Source organism: Nicotiana tomentosiformis, chromosome 5 (genome assembly GCF_000390325.3).
Source record: "Nicotiana tomentosiformis chromosome 5, ASM39032v3, whole genome shotgun sequence".
Lineage (NCBI taxonomy): Eukaryota > Viridiplantae > Streptophyta > Magnoliopsida > Solanales > Solanaceae > Nicotiana > Nicotiana tomentosiformis.
In genome coordinates, this window is record NC_090816.1 from 115,071,416 (window position 1) to 115,094,462 (window position 23,047).

Consider the following 23,047-nt stretch of genomic DNA (forward strand, 5'->3'; position numbering starts at 1 on the left):
AACATGGATGGGAAATAACTAATTCCTTATTCAATTACTAATATAAGGGGATTTTAAAACTAATTTGTATATAATTGATAAATTATATATGACCATGTAATTAAGTTAAAACTTGATTAAGGAGGGTAATAAAGTTTCATATTTAGTATAGGAAGGTAAAAATCCCATTATATTATTGGCTAGAGTTCTATTGTACTAATGAAAAGAACTACCTGAGTCAATTTATAAAGGATCTAAGCTACTTTTCTATGAGTCCTTGTTTGGTTACATGCTTCTTCGATAGTGAACAAGAAGTGATGAGACAGAGCAGAGCAGGCAAAGATAAGAGAAAGAGTAATGTAAATGGGGCTAAAAGGGATTTAGAATGATAGGAATAAATGCAATTGAGATTTAGGAGAACAAACCTAAAACCAATTTGACAACAATGAGTACTTAGTCAATCCCTTTGAGGAATGGAAGAGGAAAGAACACTAGCATAAATTTAGTTTTACAGGTCCCATTATATAAAAGTTGAGTTTTACAATCCACAAGAGACTGATCATTTTCAGTTCCATCCAGCCTCAATGTTCTTTCTAAAAGGCATAATAAACATATGTTGGCAGCCATTAATCATAAGGTATTTGAATATAAGCTGCATCACAGACAAATGGAATGTCTGCATACATCCCTGCGAGGGCGCATCTTATGCACTCTAAAACTGTGAACAGATAGGCAAATGCGACGGCGGTCCAAAAATGCATGCCAACTTTGCCCCAGTACACGGCAAGCGGCATCCAACGGCTTATAGTCCCAATAACCTGCAGGGCAATCTCAAGTAGCATCCCCATCACCACATGGAACCTAAAGAAATGAGGCCATTCCTTTCTCCTCACTACACCAAGATAAGCAACAAAGAAGTATGCCATTAGAAACCAGCTTGGTAATCTCCCAATTGCTCCCAGGAAAGGGTATGTCAGAAACTCAAGATCTTCCAAAAAGGGGTGGAGATGATATGCCGTCTCAGCATACATCCAAGTCTCATGAAGAGGCATCAAATAAGGGAGGCATGCTAAGGTTCTCCACCACCACCTTGGCTTTGTGGTCATCGCAGGGAATCTGTAACTATATGGGACATCTTTTGACGCTCTAGGGGCAAGGGAATATTGGCTTCGCCTTGGTAATTGGGGTATAGCATGCAAAAGGCCACCATATTCACCACCGAAAAGAGGTGATGATGCAGAAGAAAGATCAAGGAAGCTGAATCCTGCAATGACAACTCAACTTTAAAAGGTTAACTAGCTTTAAATTATTTCAACTACTAGAGCCAACAAAAAATAATTATACTATGAGCTTGTAGAGCTGAGATTTAATGCTCAAGTATCTGTACCACTTTGTTCTCTCTATCATGCTTCTTATAACACAGAATGCTAAAGAACTACATTTGACGTACCATAAACCCTTTGTCCCCTAATCTTTTTAGTTTTTACAGTATTCAAGCTTTGCACATTTGTCTGTTTGAAGTGCATGAGAACAGTAAAAAAAGTGAATGGAAGGATACACATCTCTAATAAACTATACCATCAAGAACGGATCGAGCCATTTCACTTTTTAGTTTTAAGTCTTTTAGGAAAAAAAGAACAACATATTTCTCCTTAAAGACGGAGAAAACAAGAATACCTTTTAAGAATATAACGCCACACCATCACTAGTGATGATTGTGAAGTAGTGGTAGGGGTGATTGTGGTTGGTACAAATGGCTGATCATGGTAGTTGTGCAGTGGTGGCAGGTGGTAGGTGTGTGGTTGAGATGGTGGCTAGCAGCAAAGGTTGTTACTAGTGGTGGTTGGCAGTTGTGAATTTGTGGTGAAGGTTAGTGATTGTGGTGGTCGGGTGTTATTAAAAGCGCAGAAGCGACGCGAGGGGGTCTGCGCCTTTCTGCCCTAAAGCGCGATATCTGTAAATAAGCGCACGCTTCACCCTAAAAAGCGAGAAGCGAGGCGATGTAAAAATGCGAGAAAAGCTCGCTTAAGCGAGGTCCAGTCGCTGCCTAGGGTATTTTTTTAAAAAGAATTGCAAATACACTTGCACACATTTCTTCCAAACACATCTGCTTCTCTGCTGCAAAGCGAGCGACGACTTAAACCTTCGACTTCTTCTCTTGTGCTCTTCACGTAAGTTTCTCTTCTTCTGTTCTTCAGTTCTTTGTTCTCTTCTCTTCCTCTTCTGATTTTCTCTGCTTCACTGTTCACTGTTCGACTCCTCTCCTCTTTTCTATTTTTTTCCGTTCTTATTTCTCTGTTCTGCGCTGTTTTCTAATTTATGATTGTGCTCTGTTTTTTTCTTTTAATTTCTGTTGTTCACTGTTCGACTCCTCTCCTCTTTTCTCTTCTTCTTTTCTATTTTTAGTTCTTATTTCTCTGTTCAGCCCTGTTTTCTAATTTATGCTTGTGCTCTTTTTCTTTTTTTTATTTCTGCTGTTCACTATGCTTCTGCACTGTTTTTCTGCTGTACACTGTTATGCCATGTTTTAACAGTTCTGTTTTTTTTTTTTTTTTTTGGTTGTTCATTGTAGTAAATTCAATCTTATTATTCCATGGCATCAAGCCAAAAAAAAAGATCCAACTTGGGCATATGGAGTTGCAATTGGCAGTAGCACAAAAGTGCAATGTATCTTTTGTCAAAATATATATATATATCAGTGGAATACATTGTCACAAGAAACATCTAATTGGTGGTTTTAGAGATGTCAAAGTATGTCCAAGTGTTCCGGATTCTGTTAAGGAAGAAATGAGAGCGTATGTTGCAAAAAAAAATGAGTTAAAAAATTCAAAGAGCCACAGAGAATCTATGATTAATCTTGTTGATGAAGATAGTCAAATGGATGAGGATGACTTTGAAGCCAATGATATATCAATGGGGCAGCCTCCCTCAAAATCTCAAAGAAAGAATTCAACAAGTGGAAGTGGATCATCCACCGGTAGCAATGTGAAAGGTCCTCTTAATCTTTATTTCTCGCAAAAACCAAATGAAAAGAGAAAAGGTGAAGCTGTTGATTTAAATTCTTGTAGGAAGAGTTTAAGAGAGCGCGCTGTAGAAGCTTTTGCTAGGTGGATGTATGATGCGGGGCTCCCTTTCAATTGTGTCAATTGCACCGATAGTTTTGGTGAATTCATTGAGGCCGTACGCCAATATGGCCCATGAATAAAACCCCCTATCTATTACGAAGTAAGAGTTCCTCGTCTGAAAAGGAGGTGGAAAAGACAACAAGATTGTCGAGGAGCATAAGGTGCAATGGAAAACGTATGGATGTTCCATTATGATGGATAATGGACAGCAAAAAATGGGAAAATGGTCATTAATGTTTTGGTGAATTCTCCGAGAGGTAGTGTGTTTCTTGAATCTTATGATGCTAATGACTCTTCAACCGATTCCAATAAAATGTACAGCTTGTTTGAGAAGACAATATTGAAAGTTGGAAAGGAAAATGTTGTACAAGTTGCTACCGATAAAGTGAGAATAAAAAAGCGGGTGACATGTTGAAGGGAGTTCCCGAATATTTTTTGGACTCCTTGTGCTGCACATTGTATCAACTTGATGTTTGGTGACATTTTCAAGTTAGCCCCATATTCTACAGGTGAACAAGTAGTTCTAATTTTCTATTTTAACCTTCATGTTAATTGATTATACTAATTAACTATGAAATTTGAATTCCTATAGTTTTTGCTTAGGCGGTCAAGATATATTCTTACATTAGTCAGAGGCCGTCGTTGTTGAACATGATGAGGAGATACACAAACCAAAGAAATTTGGTGAAACCGACTAAGACAAGATTCGCAACAGCTATCATGACTTTGCATAGTTTTTACTTGCAAAAGAAAAACTTGCGAACCTTGTTCATGTCAACTGAATGGAGTGGGAGTATCTATGCAAAGGAAGCTCTTGGGAAAGAAGTTGCGAGATATATTGTTGGTCCATATTTTTGGAATGACACTGTTCAAGCACTTAAAGTTGGTAATCCTTTGGTTACTGTACTTCGTTTGGTGGATGGGGAGATAAAACCACCAAAGGGATACATTTATGAAGCCATGGATAGGGCCAAAAAAGCTATTGAGAAGGCATCTGATCATGATAGGAGGAAATATGGGAAAGTTTTTTGAAATCATCGATGAAAGGAGGGCGGTTCAACTTCATCAACCTTTGCATGCAGCAGGGCATATTTTGAACCCAGGTTTTTTTTATACAAATAACGAAAATAAGACTTTAGATAAAGAAGTGTGGAGGGGGTATCATGCATGTGTTGCGAGGTTGGTGCCAGATGAAGCGATGCAAGACAAAATAGGGGAAGAGCTTGTGTGTACATGCAAGCCGATGGAATAATTGGATTAGCTTCGGCCATTAGAGCCATAATCAAATTGGCACCAAGTGAGCAAGTTGTTTCAATTGCTTTTACTCTTTAGAGCTTTAACTTTTAAGTTATTAACTTCTAAAATAATACTTCTACAGTGGTGGATGCAATTTGGTTATAAAGTTCCAAACTTGCAACAATTTGCTATTAGAGTTCAAAGTTTAACTTGTAGCTCATCTGGATGCGAGAGAAATTGGAGTCTTTATGAACATGTGAGAAGTTATATTACATTATTACTAAATTAAAGTGTATCTCAATTATCCTAAGTACTCATCTTAATTACTTTCTACAACTTATGTGCAGATTCATACTAAGAAGAGGGATAGGCTTGAGCTAAAGAAACTCAATGATCTCGTGTTCATTAAATATAATAGAACATTGGCTCGTCATTACAAAGCTCGCAATATCATTGATCCAATTTTGTTGGATAACATTGATGAAGCAAATGAATGGTTAACCGGAGCCCCTCAAAATCATGAAGAAGAAGAAGTATATGCAGGAGAAGATCTCACTTTTGGTCATGTTGCTACGGCAAGTGGAGTTGAGGAGAATATTTATGGTTTTAGGGGAAGTACTTTAAGGAGCAAAGAAAGAGTAGCTACAAGTTCAAGTAGAACCCTAATTGATGAAGCCCCCGATGAAGAAGATGATGACCAATATAATAACTCGAACATGATGACACTTCAAGAGTTTGGAGATCTTGTTGAATAATAGGATGTTGCTCCTTTTGTGATTTGGTTTTGAATTTGCTTAATATGTTATGACTTTTGAGGATTATTGACTATCTAGTTTTAGTATCTATCATTTACTTCTTAATTTAAGAATTGAAACATTTGCTTAATATGTTATTTTTATTGAGTTCTTGGTCATTTATCTATACCTTTTATTTATTTATTTATGTATTAAATTGCGCTTCACATTAAAAAAGCACGCTTCTCGCTTCGGTGAAGCGAGGCCTCCTCGCTTTTTTCCGCTTCTCGCTCTCCAAAACATTGGGTGGTCCTGCGGTGGTAGTGGAACAAAGCTTGTTTTGAAGGGCATAGAAATCACATTATTAGAATTAAGAATAAATGTCTTCATAATCTGTATTATTGGTGTAATGTAGCCCCTTAGGAAATCTGGATCAGTATGTGGATTTCTTGGACATGCTAGGAGGGATAGGTTAGAAGGTGGATGATGTTGTTTGGGATGTTTTTTGTATCTTTTTATACCATCTTGGTACCTTTTAATACACTTTTACCTTATTAAAAAAATGATTTTAAGATTATATGCAAGATCTTAATGAATCAAGCCAATTAAGAGAAACAAGTGGTTGTAAAAAGAAAAAAAACAAATGCACTTAATGGGAGGAGATTCTGATGATTGAAACCTTCATTAACTAGAAATAAACGAGCTAAGCACAGTGTTATCAAAGGCGAAAAGCACAAAAAAGCTCTAAGGTCCATTGGGGCTTTAAGCGCAAAACGCAAATAAAGCGTGAGCTTTAATGAAAAAGGCGCAACGGAAGAAAAAGTAAAAATATGCATATAGTCCAAGACTAATCATTATAAGCATGAATAATAAATATATGGACAAAAAAATTGAAAAACAACTCACAATAAAGTGAAATATCAATTGTTTAAGGTCGTCTTTTCAGGATTACACTCATTGGCAAGGAAAAGTATGACTTAGAGCTTTGATGCGACCACTAAAGCGCCCACAAAGCGAGGTGAAGCGCTCAACGTGTTTTGAGCCTCGCTTCAGGGCTTAAGCGGACAACAACCGACATAAAATCAGATCTATTCTTTGGAAAAATTCAGCTCTCTTCAGTGTTATCAAAGGCGAAAAGCGCAAAAAAGCTCTAAGGCCCGTTGGGACTTTAAACGCAAAGGGCAAATAAAGCGTGGGCTTTAATGAAAAAAGACGCAACTGGAGGAAAAAGTAAAAATATATATATGTAGTCCAAGACCAATAATTATAAGCATGAATAACAAATATATGGACAAACAAAGTTGAAGAAAAAATAACGATAAAGTGAAATATCAATGTTCAGTGTCGCATTTTCAGTATTACACTCATGGACAAGGAAAGTATGCCTTAGAGCCTTGATGCGACACTGAAGCGCCCGCAAAGCGAGGCGAAGCGCTCAACATGTTTTGAGCCTCACTTTAGGGCTTAAGCGCGCCTTTGACAACACTGGCTCTCTCAAGCTAAAGAATAATAGCATGCTGAGTTCGCCCGCTCACTAAGAGACAAAGTATCTATCTAGTTCTGTTGCAGTTATGGCATATGATGCAACGGCGAGCACCATTTCAATAACGCATTTATTATAAATCAGAAATACATACTGAAACAATGACATGCAAAAGGATCAGCACAAAGAATCCATACACACCTTTGGAGCAGGATGTCGGATAGTACCGATGAGGTGCTGGTGAATGTCTAACACATGAGGTTACAACCTTGGAAGGCAGCCTTGATGATGCAGATCCATAGGACTTGGAGATACTTAAGGAGCATCCATTTAGGATCATATTCAATCCCTTAGAGATGTTCTACAAAGAAGAAAAGCCGACAGCACCACAGGGAATGCGGGTTAAAGACCAAACGGACGAAAAATGGAAGGATCTCCATAAACTCCGCGGAGAAGTATCAAAACCAAATGTAGCCTAAATGAAGCAAATGCATATACAATGTTTGAATATCAGACGCAGAAGCTGGAAGTGTTCTACCATCAATAATTAGTAAATAATATGGCAAGTCCCCAATTCAGTAGAAATTTGTCTTTATGCATGGAAAGAAATACTTTCCTGCCTCTGTAACCCTGTAGTACAACTTTATGAATTTATGGCCAACACAGACCATTAGTAATGCATAGGGGTGGCAAACGGGCAGGTCAGATCGGATATGGGCGGGACGAAAACGGGTAATGCATAAACAAATAAATTATCCGACCCGACCCATACTTAATATGGATAGAAAATAGGTTAACCGGCGGATAAAATGGATATCCATATTATCTACGGCTTCTTGAATATGATCACTTTTGGGAAAATTACTAGTTACCCAAACTTGAGGAACCCCCTATTTGAGTCTTTGTAAATGTAAAAGTTAAACCCATTAGTTATCTATTTTCTAAGTGGATAATATGAATTTTATCCATATTTGACCCATTTTTAAGAAATTCATTATCCAACCCATTTTTTAATGGATAATATGATAGCTATTTCTTTTTCATATCAATTTTGCCACCACTAGTCATGCGTCGCGTGGTCTCAAATACTATAAACTACAGTTATTTTGTACCCATTCAAATTGGCCTTACATTCAAATTGCCCCTACTATACTTAGTAACCAAAAAGAAAGGGGAAAAAAAAGGTGAAATTGTCCTAGGCTTTCAAGCCAGAAAGACTTCAATAACAAAATAAGGACGGAAACACTCAATTTATTCTGTCAGGTAAAGGGTATTTCAAATGTTGAGCTTGAAATAACTGAATGGTTTGGACATTACATTAGGATGTACAAAACCAACAAGAAGCAATTGAATCTAAACTAATTGAATTTTTCAAAATCTAAACTTTTCTTATTCAAAATTTAGAATAAACATAAATTTAACCGCATAGATGCTCCGAAATGACAGATTCAACAATCTTACTTTCGCAACTATCAATTTTTCAAATTTAAAACCCCTATATTCCAGTGTTACAAGATTATTACTTTGTGGAAGCCGACAAATAGTTGTAAAGGCGAAGACCATAAAATTGAATAATAACAATGCACCCATTTATGCTTTAAAAAATAAAAAGCCCTACATCCCCGAAAACACAAAGGCGAAATTTATTTTTCAAAACAAAAAGTAAGGAAAAGATCGAAATTCGAAACAGAAAGAAGGATTAAATACCTGCTTGAAGGCATAGAGAAAGAAAGATGTGCAGTGCGAGTGAGTGCTCAGAGCTTATCTGTTATGGTGGATTTTGAATATGAGGAAAACGAGCTGTCAATGGGCCGCCACTCACTTCTAAATTGAGCCCATACATCGGACCAGGTGCATACAAATGAAACCTGCAAACCGCACCAACCCGATAACTATGGTTTGGTTGATTTAATTTGGTGTTGAAAAAAAAACCCGATCATATTTGATTTAGTTTGGTTTTAACTAAAAAAATTCAAACCGAAACCAAACTAACCTGACATTATATGTATAGAAGTAGGGGTGTACAAAGAAAACCGATAAATCGCACCAAACCGATAATCCGAGTCAAACCGGAAAAAATATCCAATTGTGATTTGGTTTGACTTGGTTTGGTATTGGAAAAAAAAACCCCGACCATAATTAGTTTGATTTGGTTTTAACTAAAAAAAGTCAAACTGAAACCAAACCAACCCGATAGTATATTTATATAATTTTTAAAAATATTTTATACATATAAATATTTATTGTAATGTAATTTATAAATATTTCTTAAACTTTTTTACAATTTTATCTTTTAACGTATTATTTCAAGTTTGGACTTAACATTCTTGAATGATAAATAAATTTTATAGCTCATAAATGTAGTAACTCAAACAAAGTTCAAATCAATACTAATGCTAACAAAAGAAACTTAATTCAACACTAGGAATGATGATAGTGTAGGATACTTATTTTTTAGTTTACATTGGTTTATAATGAAAATGCATAACTTAGTTTATTTTTTCTTTAGTGCTTAGTTATGTAATTAATAGTACTTATTAGCTATACTTATTTTAGCATGACATATATAGTATATTTAGATTATGTTAATTTTTATTATGGCTTATTAATTAACAGTATTTGCTTTATTCAATTTTATTATCTTTGTTATTGAATATTTTAGTATAATGCTATGACTTATCTCATATTATTGTGTTATTTTCTTGCAAAATACAATATATAATTGTATCTTAATAGGATTAAAGAAATTTTTGGAGCACAAGTTACATATTTTGTCTTATAAAGACTTTACCGAAGAAAAACTCGAAAACTCGAAAAAACCAAAAAACCAGAGAAAATTCGAGATTGAAAAACCCGACTTTGTTGGTTTGGTTTGATTTATAAATTTAAGAACCTGACACCATTGGTTTGGTTTGGTAATTGAGCAATTCGAACCAATCCGACCTATGTACATCCCTAACAGGGACAGAGAAAATTGGGTGGGATGGCCACTTTTTGAGCCTGCTATGAGTCCTGGGATTTTTACGTAAATAGTCAGTAGTATTTACACTATGTTTGGATCATTGTTACCCATCATTTTATAATGTATTGTATTGTAGCGTTTTATGAATACAACGTTTGAATAGATTGTATCGTTTGTTGTTATTAAATAACATTTTTGTTGTTGGTTTGACTGTATCGTACAGTACTGTAACTGATAAGCTCACTAAAATACCCGCTATTATTTTAAATAAAGTTTATCAAGAATACCATATAAAAATAATTTAAGAAAATCACTTTCTCCTAATTTATCATTAATTACGTAGCTTGGAAACAAGAGCAAAAATCTGAAAAAAAAAGTTAACTAATATTAGCAACACCAAAAAAAAAATTAAAACGATGAAAAGAGACAAAGAATCGAACGGAGACTTGGATAATAAAAAGAACGGAGCAAACCAACTCTAGAAAAGATGGAAGAAGACAAAGTAGGTCAATAGGTTGGAGATTTGGAGTTAATATAAAAAAATTAAACAATAAAATATAATTATGGAGTAATAAGTAAGGACCTAATTATAAAAGAAAATAGGAAACGATCGCACCACACCAAATTAGTTGTTTCATAAAATGGGGCTTTTGGTTGTTCCGAAACAATGAATTTAACAATACGATATAATCAATTTTAAATAAACAATCAAAACAAACATTGTTTTAGGATAATAATACAATACGATACAATGAGTAACAACCATCCAAACAAGCTGTTACTGTTTACTTTTTTTCTAACCAATATTACATATAATGTACAATAATTATACATAAGTTATATACATGTTATACATGAATTATATATTATTATACACCAACCAACTATTTTTAGTCTAAACGGACTATCCAGACCCTTAAGGATATGTTGGGGGCATGTGTTATTGATTTCAGAGGCCAATGAGACCGGTTTCTACTATTGGAAGAGTTTACCTACAACCACAACTATCAGTATAGTATTTAGATGGCGCCGTGTGAGGCTTTATATGGTAAGCGGTGACGTTAGGTTGGTTTGAGCCCGGTTAGGTAAGGATGTTGGGTAGGGACTTAGTTCATGATACCTTAGATTAGGTGAAGTTGATGCTGATTATTTCAAATTTCCCGTGACATCTTCTCAATTAACTTCCTGTATTTTGTCATATTTCAAACATTTTTTAATTAAATTCAATCTAGTAATATATCAATTCAAGTAAGGAAGAAATGTGGTATTTCAATCGGGTTAATTAACACACTATCTAAATTCGGTTAGCTTAATTTTACAATTTAATTTTAAAAATCGGTGAAAATTTGTAAGTGCCTAAACAATAACACAAGATATTTCCCCAATTATAAAATTTTTTGGACAGAAAAAGCATTCCTTAGAATAACAACTCTCACGGTAAACCACCAAAGTGAGATAAATGTTTTAATAGCAGAGTAGGTATATGATGCCAAAGAAAAGCAAGCACCGCCGATCACATGATCCATTGCCTATGGCACAGAGAGGGAGTGCAAAAAGAAAAAGAAGAAGACACCTCTATAGTAGTAAACATAGAGAATATCAAGAAATTTTAAGTTTAGCTTATGTTGTACCCTTTAGATTTGGATGCCATGAAATGATGCTTTCTCTGAAGACGATCCTATACGCTACAAGAAATCTGTCTGTTAGTGGCGGCCAAAGTCGCCACAAAGCATAGATTGTCGCCACTAAATGTTTACAGTAGCGACTATGGAACTGCTGCAAGTACTTTCATTACTGAATGTTACTAGTGGCGATAACATGAGGTCGCCACAAAATGTATACATTTTGTGACGACTTTATCGCTACAAAGAGTAAACGTTCTCGCCACAAGAAAGAGTTCCACCAAACTGATTTTATTTAAGTCGCTACTGAAGAGTAACATTTAGTGGCAATTTAGTCGCCACAAAACAATTAATCATCAGTGGCAATTCTAATAGCGCTACCGTAGAGTGATATTTAGTGGCGACTTAGTTGCCACAACAATGATTAGCTATTCATGACAACTCTAATACCGCTACTGAAGAGTCACATTTTGTAACATCTATAAGACTGAGAGATTCCACGGAAATGCCACCAATCCAATAACTAAACATTACACAAGGATACTACATCGAACTACAAAAGCTATATGCAACTACTTTGGTGTAGAAGGAAATACCAACAATAACTAGACATTTGCAAAAGAGTACTACATAAAGATTACAAAGATCATCTTTCTGCCAATATAGCAGTTCTTAGTATGATTAAAAACCACTAAGTATTTAAATAAATACCTCGTACTAAAAAAAGTGTCACGATCCGAAATTCTCACCTTCGGGATCGTGATGATGCTTAACATTTCACTTGCTAGGCAAGCCAACGTTAGAAAAATCTTAACCATTTTTAAACAAATCAATTTAAGCGGAAGTCAATTACTGAAATAAAGTGCGGAAGACCACGACAACCGAATTATCAAAATACACCCCCGAATTTGGTGTCACAAGTGCATGAGCTACTAGGATAATAAAAATAAAGGTATGAATAAAATTCAAGTTGATTGAAAGATAATACACAACTAAGATAAGATAGAAGGGGACTTCAGAACTGCGGAAGCAGTGCAGTTATACCTCAAGTCTCGTCTAGGTAGCTGAATCCAAGCAAGTTTATGGTACATCACTGTGCAGAGTGTAGTATGAGTACAACCGACCTTATGTACTCCGTAAGTGTCGAGCCTAACCTCGACGAAGTAGTGACGAGGCTATGACAAGACACGTACGTAAATAACGTGTACAAGTATATACAAATACGAAGCAACAATAACACAATAAATAACAATTTATAAATTTGGGAGGGAACATGCGAAGGGGAATGATATATAAATTTCAGCAGGAGAAGTGCCACGTAGCAGCCAATTAATTCATCAACAATAAAATGAGCAACTAATAATATGAAATGGCACGGCACCACCCTTCGTGCTTTTACTCTCATTCCTCTCATAAACTGATAAATAAATAATAATAATAATAATAATAATAATAATAATAATTGGCACTACATCACCCTTCGTGCTTTAACTCTCTTTTGGCACGACATCACCCTTCGTGCTTTTACACTCTCTGAAAATGGCACGGCATCACCCTTCGTGATTTTACACTAAACATGACACGACAACACCCTTCGTGCTTTTACACTCTCTAAAAATGGCACGACATCACCCTTCGTGCTTTTACACTAAAAAATGACACGACAACACCCTTCGTGCTTTTACACTCTTTCTCACCATGACAATGATAGTATAAATAATAAAAATGGCACGACATCACCCTTCGTTCTTTTACACGATTTTTCACCATATTCAACAATAATTAAATCAATAAAAATTTCATGAATAATGATCAAATAATCAATAATAAACTTAAGCAGGAATATCTTAATTAAATAAACAATTATTCAAAATGAAATAAATTCCTCCAGCATGTTTTGACTCAACCACAACGCATAAGTACTCGTCACCTCACATATACGTTGTACCCGCACATTAAATCACGTAGCAAATAGACAAATAAATCCTACTCCCTCAAGTCAAGATTAACCACGACACTTACCTCGCTTTGCAACCAAATTCAAGATTCCAATAAACCTTTGTCTTATGAATTCGTGTTTGAAATCCTCAAATCTAGTCATAAGCAATTCAGTATGCTCAATACAAATCGTAGAAATTAATTACATATGAATTTACTAATTTTTCGGATTAAAATACGAAATTCATCTAAAAAATCGATAGTGGGGACCACTTCCCGAATCTCAAAAAAACTTACGAAATCCGAATATTCGTTTCGAGACGAGTCCAACCATATAAAAATTATCAAATTTCGACGTCAAATGGACCTTCAAATCTTAATTTTTTTGTTTTTGGAAAGTTTTACAAAAATTCCAATTTCTTCCATTTAAATCCGAAATAAATGATGAATATATACATGGATTTATGAAATATAATCAATTTTGGCTATAGAACACTTATCTAATTCAAAGTCGTGAAAATCCCTTTGGAATCGCCAAAATCCGAGACTAAAAACTCAAAAAATAAGTGAAAATGGCTAAAACCCAATTTTATGTATTTTGCCCAGCATTTTCGCACCTGCAGACTATATTTTTGTACTTGCGGCCTCGCATTTGCGAGACAAAGCTCGCATTTGCGGAACATGGTAGCTTGTCCAGTGGCCGCATATGCGCCCAGAAATGTCGCACATGCGACATTGCAGAAGCGCTCTAGTGACCGAAGAAGCGATTTTCCTCGTAGAAGCGGCTCGCCCATCGCAGAAGCGATTACTTACCTGCGCTCATTTCTCCGCAAAGCGGAGCTCGGCAGGGCTGTCCAATGTCGCAGAAGCGACTGGAATTCCGTAGGAGCGACCACGCACCTGCGCACAGAATGTCGCAGGTGCGATGCACCAGAACCAATAGTGGGCAACATGTTCCAATTGCTTTGTGGCTCGTCCGAAACTCATCAGAGCCACTCGGGACCTCGTCCGAATATTCCAACAAGTCTAGAAATATAATACGGACTTACTAGAGGTTTCAAATCACATCAAACAACATTGAAATTACAATTCACACCTAGATTCAAACTTTTGAGTTTCAAACTTTTCAATTTGCAAAACTCGAGCCAAAACATATTAAACGAATCCGGAATGACTTCAAATTTGGCACACAAGTCATAAATAACATAACAGAGCTATTTTAATTTCCAGAATCGGGTTCCGACCCCGATATCAAAAGGCCAAATCCGTGGTCAAACTTTGGAAATCTTTAGCCTTTAAATTTCTAACTTCAGTTAAATGACCATAACTTGAGTTAGGAACCTTCAAATTAAATTTCGGGTGTACACCCAAGTCCAAAATCACGATACGGACCTACCAAAACTGTCAAAATACTGATATGGGGTATGTTTACTCAAAATATTAACCAAAGTCAACTTAATTGAGTTTTAAGGCTCTAATTCACATTTTAATAAATATTTTCATAGAAAAACTCTTCGAAAAATTATACGGACTGTGCACGCAAGTCGAGAAATAATGAATAGTGCTATTTGAGGTCTCAGAATATAGAAATAATATTTAAATTAAAGATGACATTTTGGATCATCACAAAAAATTAATTTATCTTTTACTTATTTATCCAAAAAAATTAAAGTCACTATGTTCAGATCCAAAAGGGATTATAAGACAAATATATTATCTGGATCTCCAATTTTTATTGCCCAGCTCAGCTCAGCTCCCCTCTTAAAAGTCTATAATCAAAATTGGACTTTGCTATATATGTCTTTCAAGATATTGCTCATTGTATTCTCATTTTCAGAAACAACAAGAACGATCACTCACCTACACATCACACTCCCTCCCCACAAAAAAACAAAAGAAGCAAAACTAGCTTTGCAGTTTTTGATTCCCTGATCAAAATCTCCAACTAACGATGACAATAAATATCTAAAATCCAGAAAAGTTCAACTACAAAACTTAGCTAAAATATGAACCTCAGATCGTCATTTAGGGTGTGTTTGGTATGACGGAAAACAATTATCGAAAAATGTTTTCCCATTTTCCATTTTTTGGTGCACAAAATAGTTTGAAAAATATTTTTCTAGATATCACATTTTTCTGAAATTGGAGGAAAATGGCTTCTCTAGAAAAAGTTAGGAAAATATTTTTCAAGAACTGCACTGACCTTCACATCTAACCCCAATCCTTTCCAACCAATTTTCCATTTTTTTTGTTTTTCTATGCCACCCACCCCAACCCACCACCCCCACACATAATTTTTTTTTTTTTTGTATTTTCTATTTTCTATTTTTTCGTTTTTCTTAACCCACACCCCCCCGTGCAATTTATTTTCTTATATTTTCAGTTCTGGTTTTTTATTTTTCAGTTCACAAGTTTAAAATTTTACGAGTTCCAAAGTTATGAGTTCAAAGGTTTATGTAACTACCCGTCCGGTTATTTTGAGTATTACATCCTAATTCCCCCATTTACTGCTTATTCTGTGTTCAATTATAATTATGTGACTCGGCGGAGAGGGTTCAAAATGAATTGGAACACTTAGTTCAAAGATTTAAAGCTTAAGTTGAAATAGTTGACCGGATGTTGACTATGTGTAAACGACTTCGGAATATAATTTTGATGATTCCAATAGCTCTATATGGTGATTTTGGATTTAGGAGCGTGCCTGGAAAATCAGGCTTGAAATGGCTAAAATAGAAATTTAGGTTTGAAAGTTTGACCGGGGAGTTAACTTTTGGATATCGGGGTCGGAATCCGATTCTGAAATTGGAATAGTTCCGTTATGTCATTTATGACTTGCGTGCAAAATATGAGGTCAATCGGACTTGATTTGCTATGCTTCGGCATTGAATGTAGAAGTAGAACATTCTTAGTTTCATTAAGCTTGAATTGGGGTATGATTCATATTTTTAGCATTGTTTGATGTGATTTGAGGCTTCGACTAAGTTCATATCGTGTTTTAGGACTTGTTGGTATATTTGGTTGGAGTCTCGGGGGCCTCGGGTGTGTTTCGAGTATGTTTAAGGTGTTATCACATCATTTTAGTCTACTTTGGATGCTGGTTTTTTGATGTCTGGTATTGTGCTTTGCGTTCACCAGGAGCCTCTCACGTTCGCGAAGAAGGATTTGACTCCTGAGATTTTGTTCTTTGCGTTCGCTGAGAGATTCTCACGTTCGCGAAGGAGGGATTCCTGTTGTCCGTCACCCGATGAAGCTTATATATTGTAATCTATAAGGAATTTGGAGATGATCCAAAAAATGAAAGTTGTAGCCCTTTGTGTCTAGTTTTGCATAAAAGTAAACCGTTTGGAATTTGGAGTTGTGTATAAAAGGTTATAGTGGATAAACTACAGGCTGTCTGGGAAGAGTTTCGAAATTGCGAAGAAGAAATTTGTGCTGCACAGGGCTAACTTTGGAAGCTTATATCTTGAAATATATAAGGAATTGGGAGATGAGTAAAACATGAGATAGTCCTTGATGTCTAGTTTTCAGAAAGTTAGACCATTTGACATTTGGAGTTTTGTACAAAATGTTATGACCATTATACTAGAGGCTGTCTGGGAAGAGTTTGGAAATGGCCGTTGAGGAATTTGTTCATCGCAAACGCGAAAGGATGGTCGCGAACGCAAAGAACAAATCCCTGGGAAGCAAATTTAAGTTCTGAAAATGGGACTTCGTCCCATTTTCCATTTTTAACGATTTAGAGCTCGGAGAGAGATGATTTTCGGGATATTTTCAAGGAAAACAACAGGGTAAGTGTTCTTAACTCAAGTTTGGTCAAATTATCCAAATCTATTGTTATTTTTAGCATTTAATTGGTGTTATAAGTTGAAAAAATTATGAAAACCCTTAAGTTTAAATTGTAGATTTGAGGGTCGAGTTGATGTCGGAATTTGGTAAATTTGGTATGGTTGGACTTGTGATTGAATGGGCGTTCATATTTTGTAAATTATGTCGGGTTCCGAGACGTGCCCCACCGGCAATTATTGGGTGCAATTTTGAATTTTGTTGGAAAATTAATATTTTCATATGGAATTAATTTCTATAACTTGTATTGACTGAATCAAATTATATTTGACTAGATTCGAGGCGTTTGGAGACCGATTCGCGAGACAAAGGCATAACAGAATAAAGAATTACATAGTTTGAGGTAAGTAATAGTTCTAAATTTGGTTCTGAGGGTATGAACCCCCAGATTATGTGTTATGTGATCGGTTTTTACGTGACGCACATGTTAGGTAACGGGCGTGTGGGCGTGCACCGTAGGAATTGTGACTTGGTCAAATTTCATGGAACTGTAGTTGAATAATCTGTTGTTATATGTACATTCTCCATGTAGTAGAGAAATTGAACCACAAATCTTATTCAGATTATGTGTTGGCACTGTAGTGACCCACAAAGGTCGTGTACATGTTGAATTATCTGCTAAATCACTATTTTGTACTCAGTCACAGCTTACTTGTTTATTTTATCTTAGTCTCTATTGTTATTTGTTGATACATTATATCATTTCTGTTGGGGTTGATTCTCATGATTACTGAGAGCCCGAGAGACTGGAGAGATTTATGATTGAGTGAGGCCAAGGGCCTGGTTGTGAGATATTATACCATAGCACGTGAGTTGTCCGTGCGGATCCAGATATTATACTATAGTATGTGAGTTATCCGTATAGCACGTGAGTTGTCCGTACTGATCTAGATATTATACTATAGCACGTGAGTTGTCCGTGCAAATTAGAGCGTTTGGGCTGAAGGAGCCCTCCGGAGTGTGTACACCTCCAGTGAGATGAGGTACCTACTGAGAGCGAGTTTCAAGTGCTATGCGAGTGGAAGGACTGAGTGACTATTTCTTTGAGAGGATGGATTGATTTCGTTATTGTTGTACTACAATTGTCATGTATCACTGTTTTAGAAATTTCTGAGAGATTATCTTCTGGTTCAGTCGAACTTGATATGAAATTACTGTTTGGGCCTTAATTGGTGAACTTGCAAGCATGCCTACTTTCTTGTGTTGGAAATTTATGTAATTGGACTTAGCTGTGAAGCTCATCACTACTTTCAGTCCTTTATTTAGTATTGTTACTTCCTGAGTTGGTTGTACTCATACTACACCCTGCACCTCGTGTACAGATCCAGGTGCTTCCGGATACGATGACTGTTAGTTCTCAGAGTGTTATTAGTTGGAGACTATCAAGGTAGCTGCTTGGCATCCGCTGACCTTGACTCTCTTTCTTTCAGTTATTGTACTGTTCTATATTTTCATACATTGTTTTTATCAGTCACACTTTGTAATAATTTAGATGCTCATGTACTTAGTGACACCAGGTTTTGGGAGTGTAATTGTATAAAAAATTATGGGATTTTCTGTTACTTCTACATATTATATTTTCAAACGTAAGAGATTATAATGTTTATTGAGGTTATCGGCTTACCTAGTGTTGAGATTAGCTCCATCACGACATGTTAGGATTTTGGGTCGTGACAAGTTGGTATCAGAGCCTAGGTTACATAGGTCTCATGAGTCATTAGCAGGTTTAGTAGAGTCTTGCGGATCGGTACAGAGACGTCTGTACTTATCTTCGAGAAGCTTCCGAACCCTTAGGAAAATTTCACTTTCTTTATTCTATTGTGCATAATTGATTCAACTTGAAACATAACTTTTCGAATTCCTTCCACGCATACGTATGCGCATGTGAGCGCTCGTTATCAGTTGTGCATCATCGGCTGTGGTTCCATGAATGGGGTTCGTGATGTGTATTCTGTGTTTTGATAATGGGCCAGTCTGGAGAACTTGAGGCCAGGATTAGATCGCAACTTAATCTCGGTAGTTTCGGTTGTGATAACTTGTGTGTTTGGACTTATGCATCCGATAGTGTCCCTATTAGTGAAATTTGTGGCTCGATGAGCGATTGGATGACTATGTGTTGGATTGAATGAGTCAGGGAGAGTTTCTCGAGATGTAAAAAGGGTTATTGGGTGCTTGATGTCTGTCTTGATTTGACATATAGTCTCGAGTATGAATGTGTTAAAGAATCTTTGACATTGTTAAATTGTGGGACAAATTAAATTCTCATGTCTTGTTAATGAGTGTGGACTCAGAAAGATTAAGTGATTGTGTAGTAATTGTGGTTGCGAAAGTGTATAACAAGATGCCAATGTGAGGCTAAGTAGGTGAGTTATCTCCTGAGAAGTAATCTACGTATGAGTGTTACTTATAATGTTGAGTGGAGAGTTTCTTTTCTACTAGCGGGTGTATGTGATTAGACTTGAATTTGAATCTGGTTTAGAAAATCGACCTGACCGTCGTGAGAATGAAGGCGAGCCTAGAAGATGAATTGAGGTATCTTTATGGTTTGTGTTACTTGAGCGTGTGAAGCATTTTTGTTGAAGTGACTACGGGATTATGACAATAGTAGAGTATGGGTATGGTCAGTTATCAAATGTTTTATTATATAGCTTTGAGCCAAGTGGGGGAGTCTTCTATCTACGATTTGATTGCACGATTATGTGTTGTATTGGTTTTGGTTCGAGGCATACTTGTGGGTTAGTTATGAACTGCAAGGGTTGAGATCGAGGATGACTGGAGTAAGAAAATCCCTGGATATGGGTTATATTTCACTTTATGAGTATATGAAAGAAATCATGGGATGAGTGAGTTGTTATTTATGACGGATGTAGTGCTCACGAAATATGAATTTGATTGGTGTTTTAATGCAGGGTTACTTCTTTGGGTGTTGTTGTACTAAGGGGGCATGTGTATTTCGGTCAGTTTGAGCGGTTCAATTTGGGTTTTTGAGCAAAGGGGATGACTCTTGAGAGGGTTCTAATCGATTCAAAATGTATATGTGGTAATTGAAAATTTTTCGGATTCGTATATCGCTAGAATTGGTTATTTACATTGGATGGTGTCGGTACTTACGGTAATTCTGTAAGACTATGGATTTTACATTCTAGTATCAGAAAGGTAAAAGAATAATTTTTAGTTCAAATAAGGTCTTTTCAGAGTAGGCGTTCGGTTATGGTACTTATGGGGGTGCTTAAGAAGAATACAATGGCTTATGGGCCTTAGGGCAGTGTAGTTGTATGTTAGGATGTCTTATAGTGAGCTTTGGGTAAGGATCGTGGAGTTCTAACAAGGAGAAGTGTCAACTTGAGGGTAATTCAGATGAAACTCTGAGAAAATAGGACGACTAGATAGTAGGTTGGACTAGTTAGGTAATGGTATGATTGGTTCTTTGTTTACCTATGATGTGGTGAGGCTTTACAAATGCTTTGGCGGCAATATTCTCAGATTTCGCAACATGTGTGGCTTGTTCGAGTTAGAAGAATTCAGTTCTGATAGCTTGGTTATGTGCAAATGGGTTTCGAAGAGTTCTCGATGGTTTCTATCATGATTTAAGATGGATATGTCCTACCGGTGTAAGGAACATGTTGTGTATTGTGATTTCCTACGGTATGGGAGCAAATGGAAGGTTTCTAACCAATCGGGTATGTATTTTGCTGGTGACTCAGAGTGTTAATGAAGATCTCATGTTTTCATAAGATGACCTAATAGAGGCGATGAGTGGAGTGAGATTGGGATTTGCATGTGCAAGTATACGATTCAGTTTCAAAGGGAGGTAATGAGTTTATGGAGAACAGACGATTTTAGATATTGGCACTAGTGGTATTATCTGAGAAGAGGGTACATTCAAAAGGGCACAATGTGTTTTGACTTACGGATGTTTTGTTGGTATTGCGATACTCACTTGGTTGATTTATTGCTGATATTTAGAATTTTGCTATGTGGAACAGAAGAATCATAGAAGTATTCCTCGCGGGATGATCTTGTATGAGAGATATGTTAGACATTCGGGCGGCGAAGTTGGGATCAAATATGGTGATTCGTGTGTTCTATGGATTTGGAGACCGAAAATTCTCAGAAGCAGATTGTTTCATGGTTGTGGACCGTGAAGATGTGGCCAAAACCAACCAGATGATAGTATGTGTTATGATTCAGTCATTGTGGACTTTCTGAGGGTTATTTATCTATTGTGGGTGGCCAAAGTTGGTTTGGGGTCCATGGTAGGCCCAATAAGGATGTGTGTCCTACACCAGGTCGAATTGGGTAACTCAGTACTGCCATTGTGAGGGATGTGCCATTCGATTAGTGTTGAGCTTATTCGTGTTCTGATATATTCCATGAGTTACCCTTCTATACCACGAGGGGTTGTGGTTCGTTGGTTAAATGCACACATGGTGCAGTTCTATTGGGGCCTTATAGCGGAATTTGAGTAAGATGGGTATTTGGGTGTTGCATGATTGATTGCGCATTGGTTATGTTCTTCCAGGTTTGTGTGGCATTGTGTAATTTTTTTGTCCGTTGTTATGGTCATGCACCTTGGGTACTTGATGTCAAATTGCGCGTTGTTGTGGTTTTGAGCATGGTAGCTGGAGGTATTTCATGTGGACTAATGTTTGGATGGGGTCACACATTGTAGCGGGGATACGTCAGGATATGATACTTTGTTTTAGATTCGTGTGTTTTGGTTCTACTATGTATGATGAGCTAATAGCATTACGATGGTAGTGGTGCTTGTGAACTTGCGAAATGGTTCTCTTCTTCGAGACATTTCCTATTTTGGGGGTGCACAGATTATGCAGTATGTGGCTTGAGTTATATTGGTGTGGCATGTCTGTGGAATAGTTGTGTTTAATAATATAATGTCATTATACCTAGAATGGGTACTATCAAGTTGGATTACGGTATATTCGGGAGGATAATATTGAAAGTCGGCTTAGAAAGTGATTATGATTCTGGTTGGGGCAAGAGGGCTCCATGACTTTTTGATCTAATAAGTGGTTATGCGATTCCGCGTGTTTATTTCATTATCGGCAATGTATGAAAGTTTTGGAATGAGGTTTTGTTGATATGGGGTTTAATACTAGTACCAGGTTGGTTTTGAGTGGTTACTGTGGTCGGAAATGGTGATGCGAGTATGCGAGTTGTGTAGTATGTTATGTAATTATATGTGGGGTTATGACTATGTATTGATAGAGTTTGTTCAGGCTTATACAGTGTGTAGATGTGAGATTCGGGTCTTGAAAAGAAATTTTGAATGTTGGAAATTGAATTCCAAGGTTAGGGACTAAGGTTGAATTAATGATTTTCAGTTATGTTGTGTTGTGGGTCTACATAGAATAGGGTGACGTGGGATCACCCCCGGGTATGTGCATGGTTGGGTGGAACAGTGATTTAAAGGCTTAGGAACAACTCTTGGCACGTTCGAGGACGAACATATGTTTAAGTGGGGGATGGGGTATGTAATGACCCAGCCAGTCTTTTTGAGTATTACAGCTCCGTTCCCCCGTTTAGTGCTTATTCTGTGTTCAATTATAATTATATGACTCGTCGGAGAGGGTTCAGAATGAATTGGAACACTTCGTTTCAAGATTTAAAGCTTAAGTTGAAATAGTTGATCGGATGTTGACTATGTGTAAATGACCCTGGAATAGAATTTTGATGATTCCAATAGCTCCGTATGGTAATTTTGGACTTAGGAGCGTGTCCAAAAATTTATTTAGAAGTCCGTAGTTAAATTTAGGCTTGAAATGGCTAAATAGAAATTTAAGTTTGGAAGTTTGATCGGGGAGTTGAATTTTGGATATCGGGGTCAGAATCCGATTCTGAAAATTGGAATAGGTTTGTTATGTCATTTATGACTTGCGTGCAAAATTTGAGGATAATAGGACTTGATTTGATAGGTTTCGACATTGAATGTAGAAGTTGAATTTTTTTAGTTTTATTAAGCTTGAATTGGGGTATGATTCGTATTATTAGCATTGTTTGATGTGATTTGAGGATTCGACTAAGTTCGTATCATGTTTTAGGACTTGTTGGTATATTTGGTTAGGGTCCCAGGAGGCTCGGGTGTGTTTCAGGTATGTTTCGGA

At 36.5% G+C, this 23,047-nt stretch overlaps 1 protein-coding gene across 1 annotated transcript; it reads right to left on the minus strand.

Moving 5' to 3' along the window:
- Window positions 1-365: 365 nt before the first annotated feature.
- LOC104085309 (protein TIC 20-I, chloroplastic-like) lies at window positions 366-8,392 on the minus strand. The gene is made up of 3 exons (XM_009589308.4): window positions 8,265-8,392; window positions 6,759-6,918; window positions 366-1,243 (listed from the first exon to the last, which is right to left on the minus strand). Exons 2-3 carry the CDS (start codon window positions 6,895-6,897, stop codon window positions 606-608), a joined length of 777 nt encoding a protein of 258 aa, XP_009587603.1. The 5' UTR covers window positions 6,898-6,918; window positions 8,265-8,392; the 3' UTR covers window positions 366-605.
- Window positions 8,393-23,047: the final 14,655 nt, after the last annotated feature.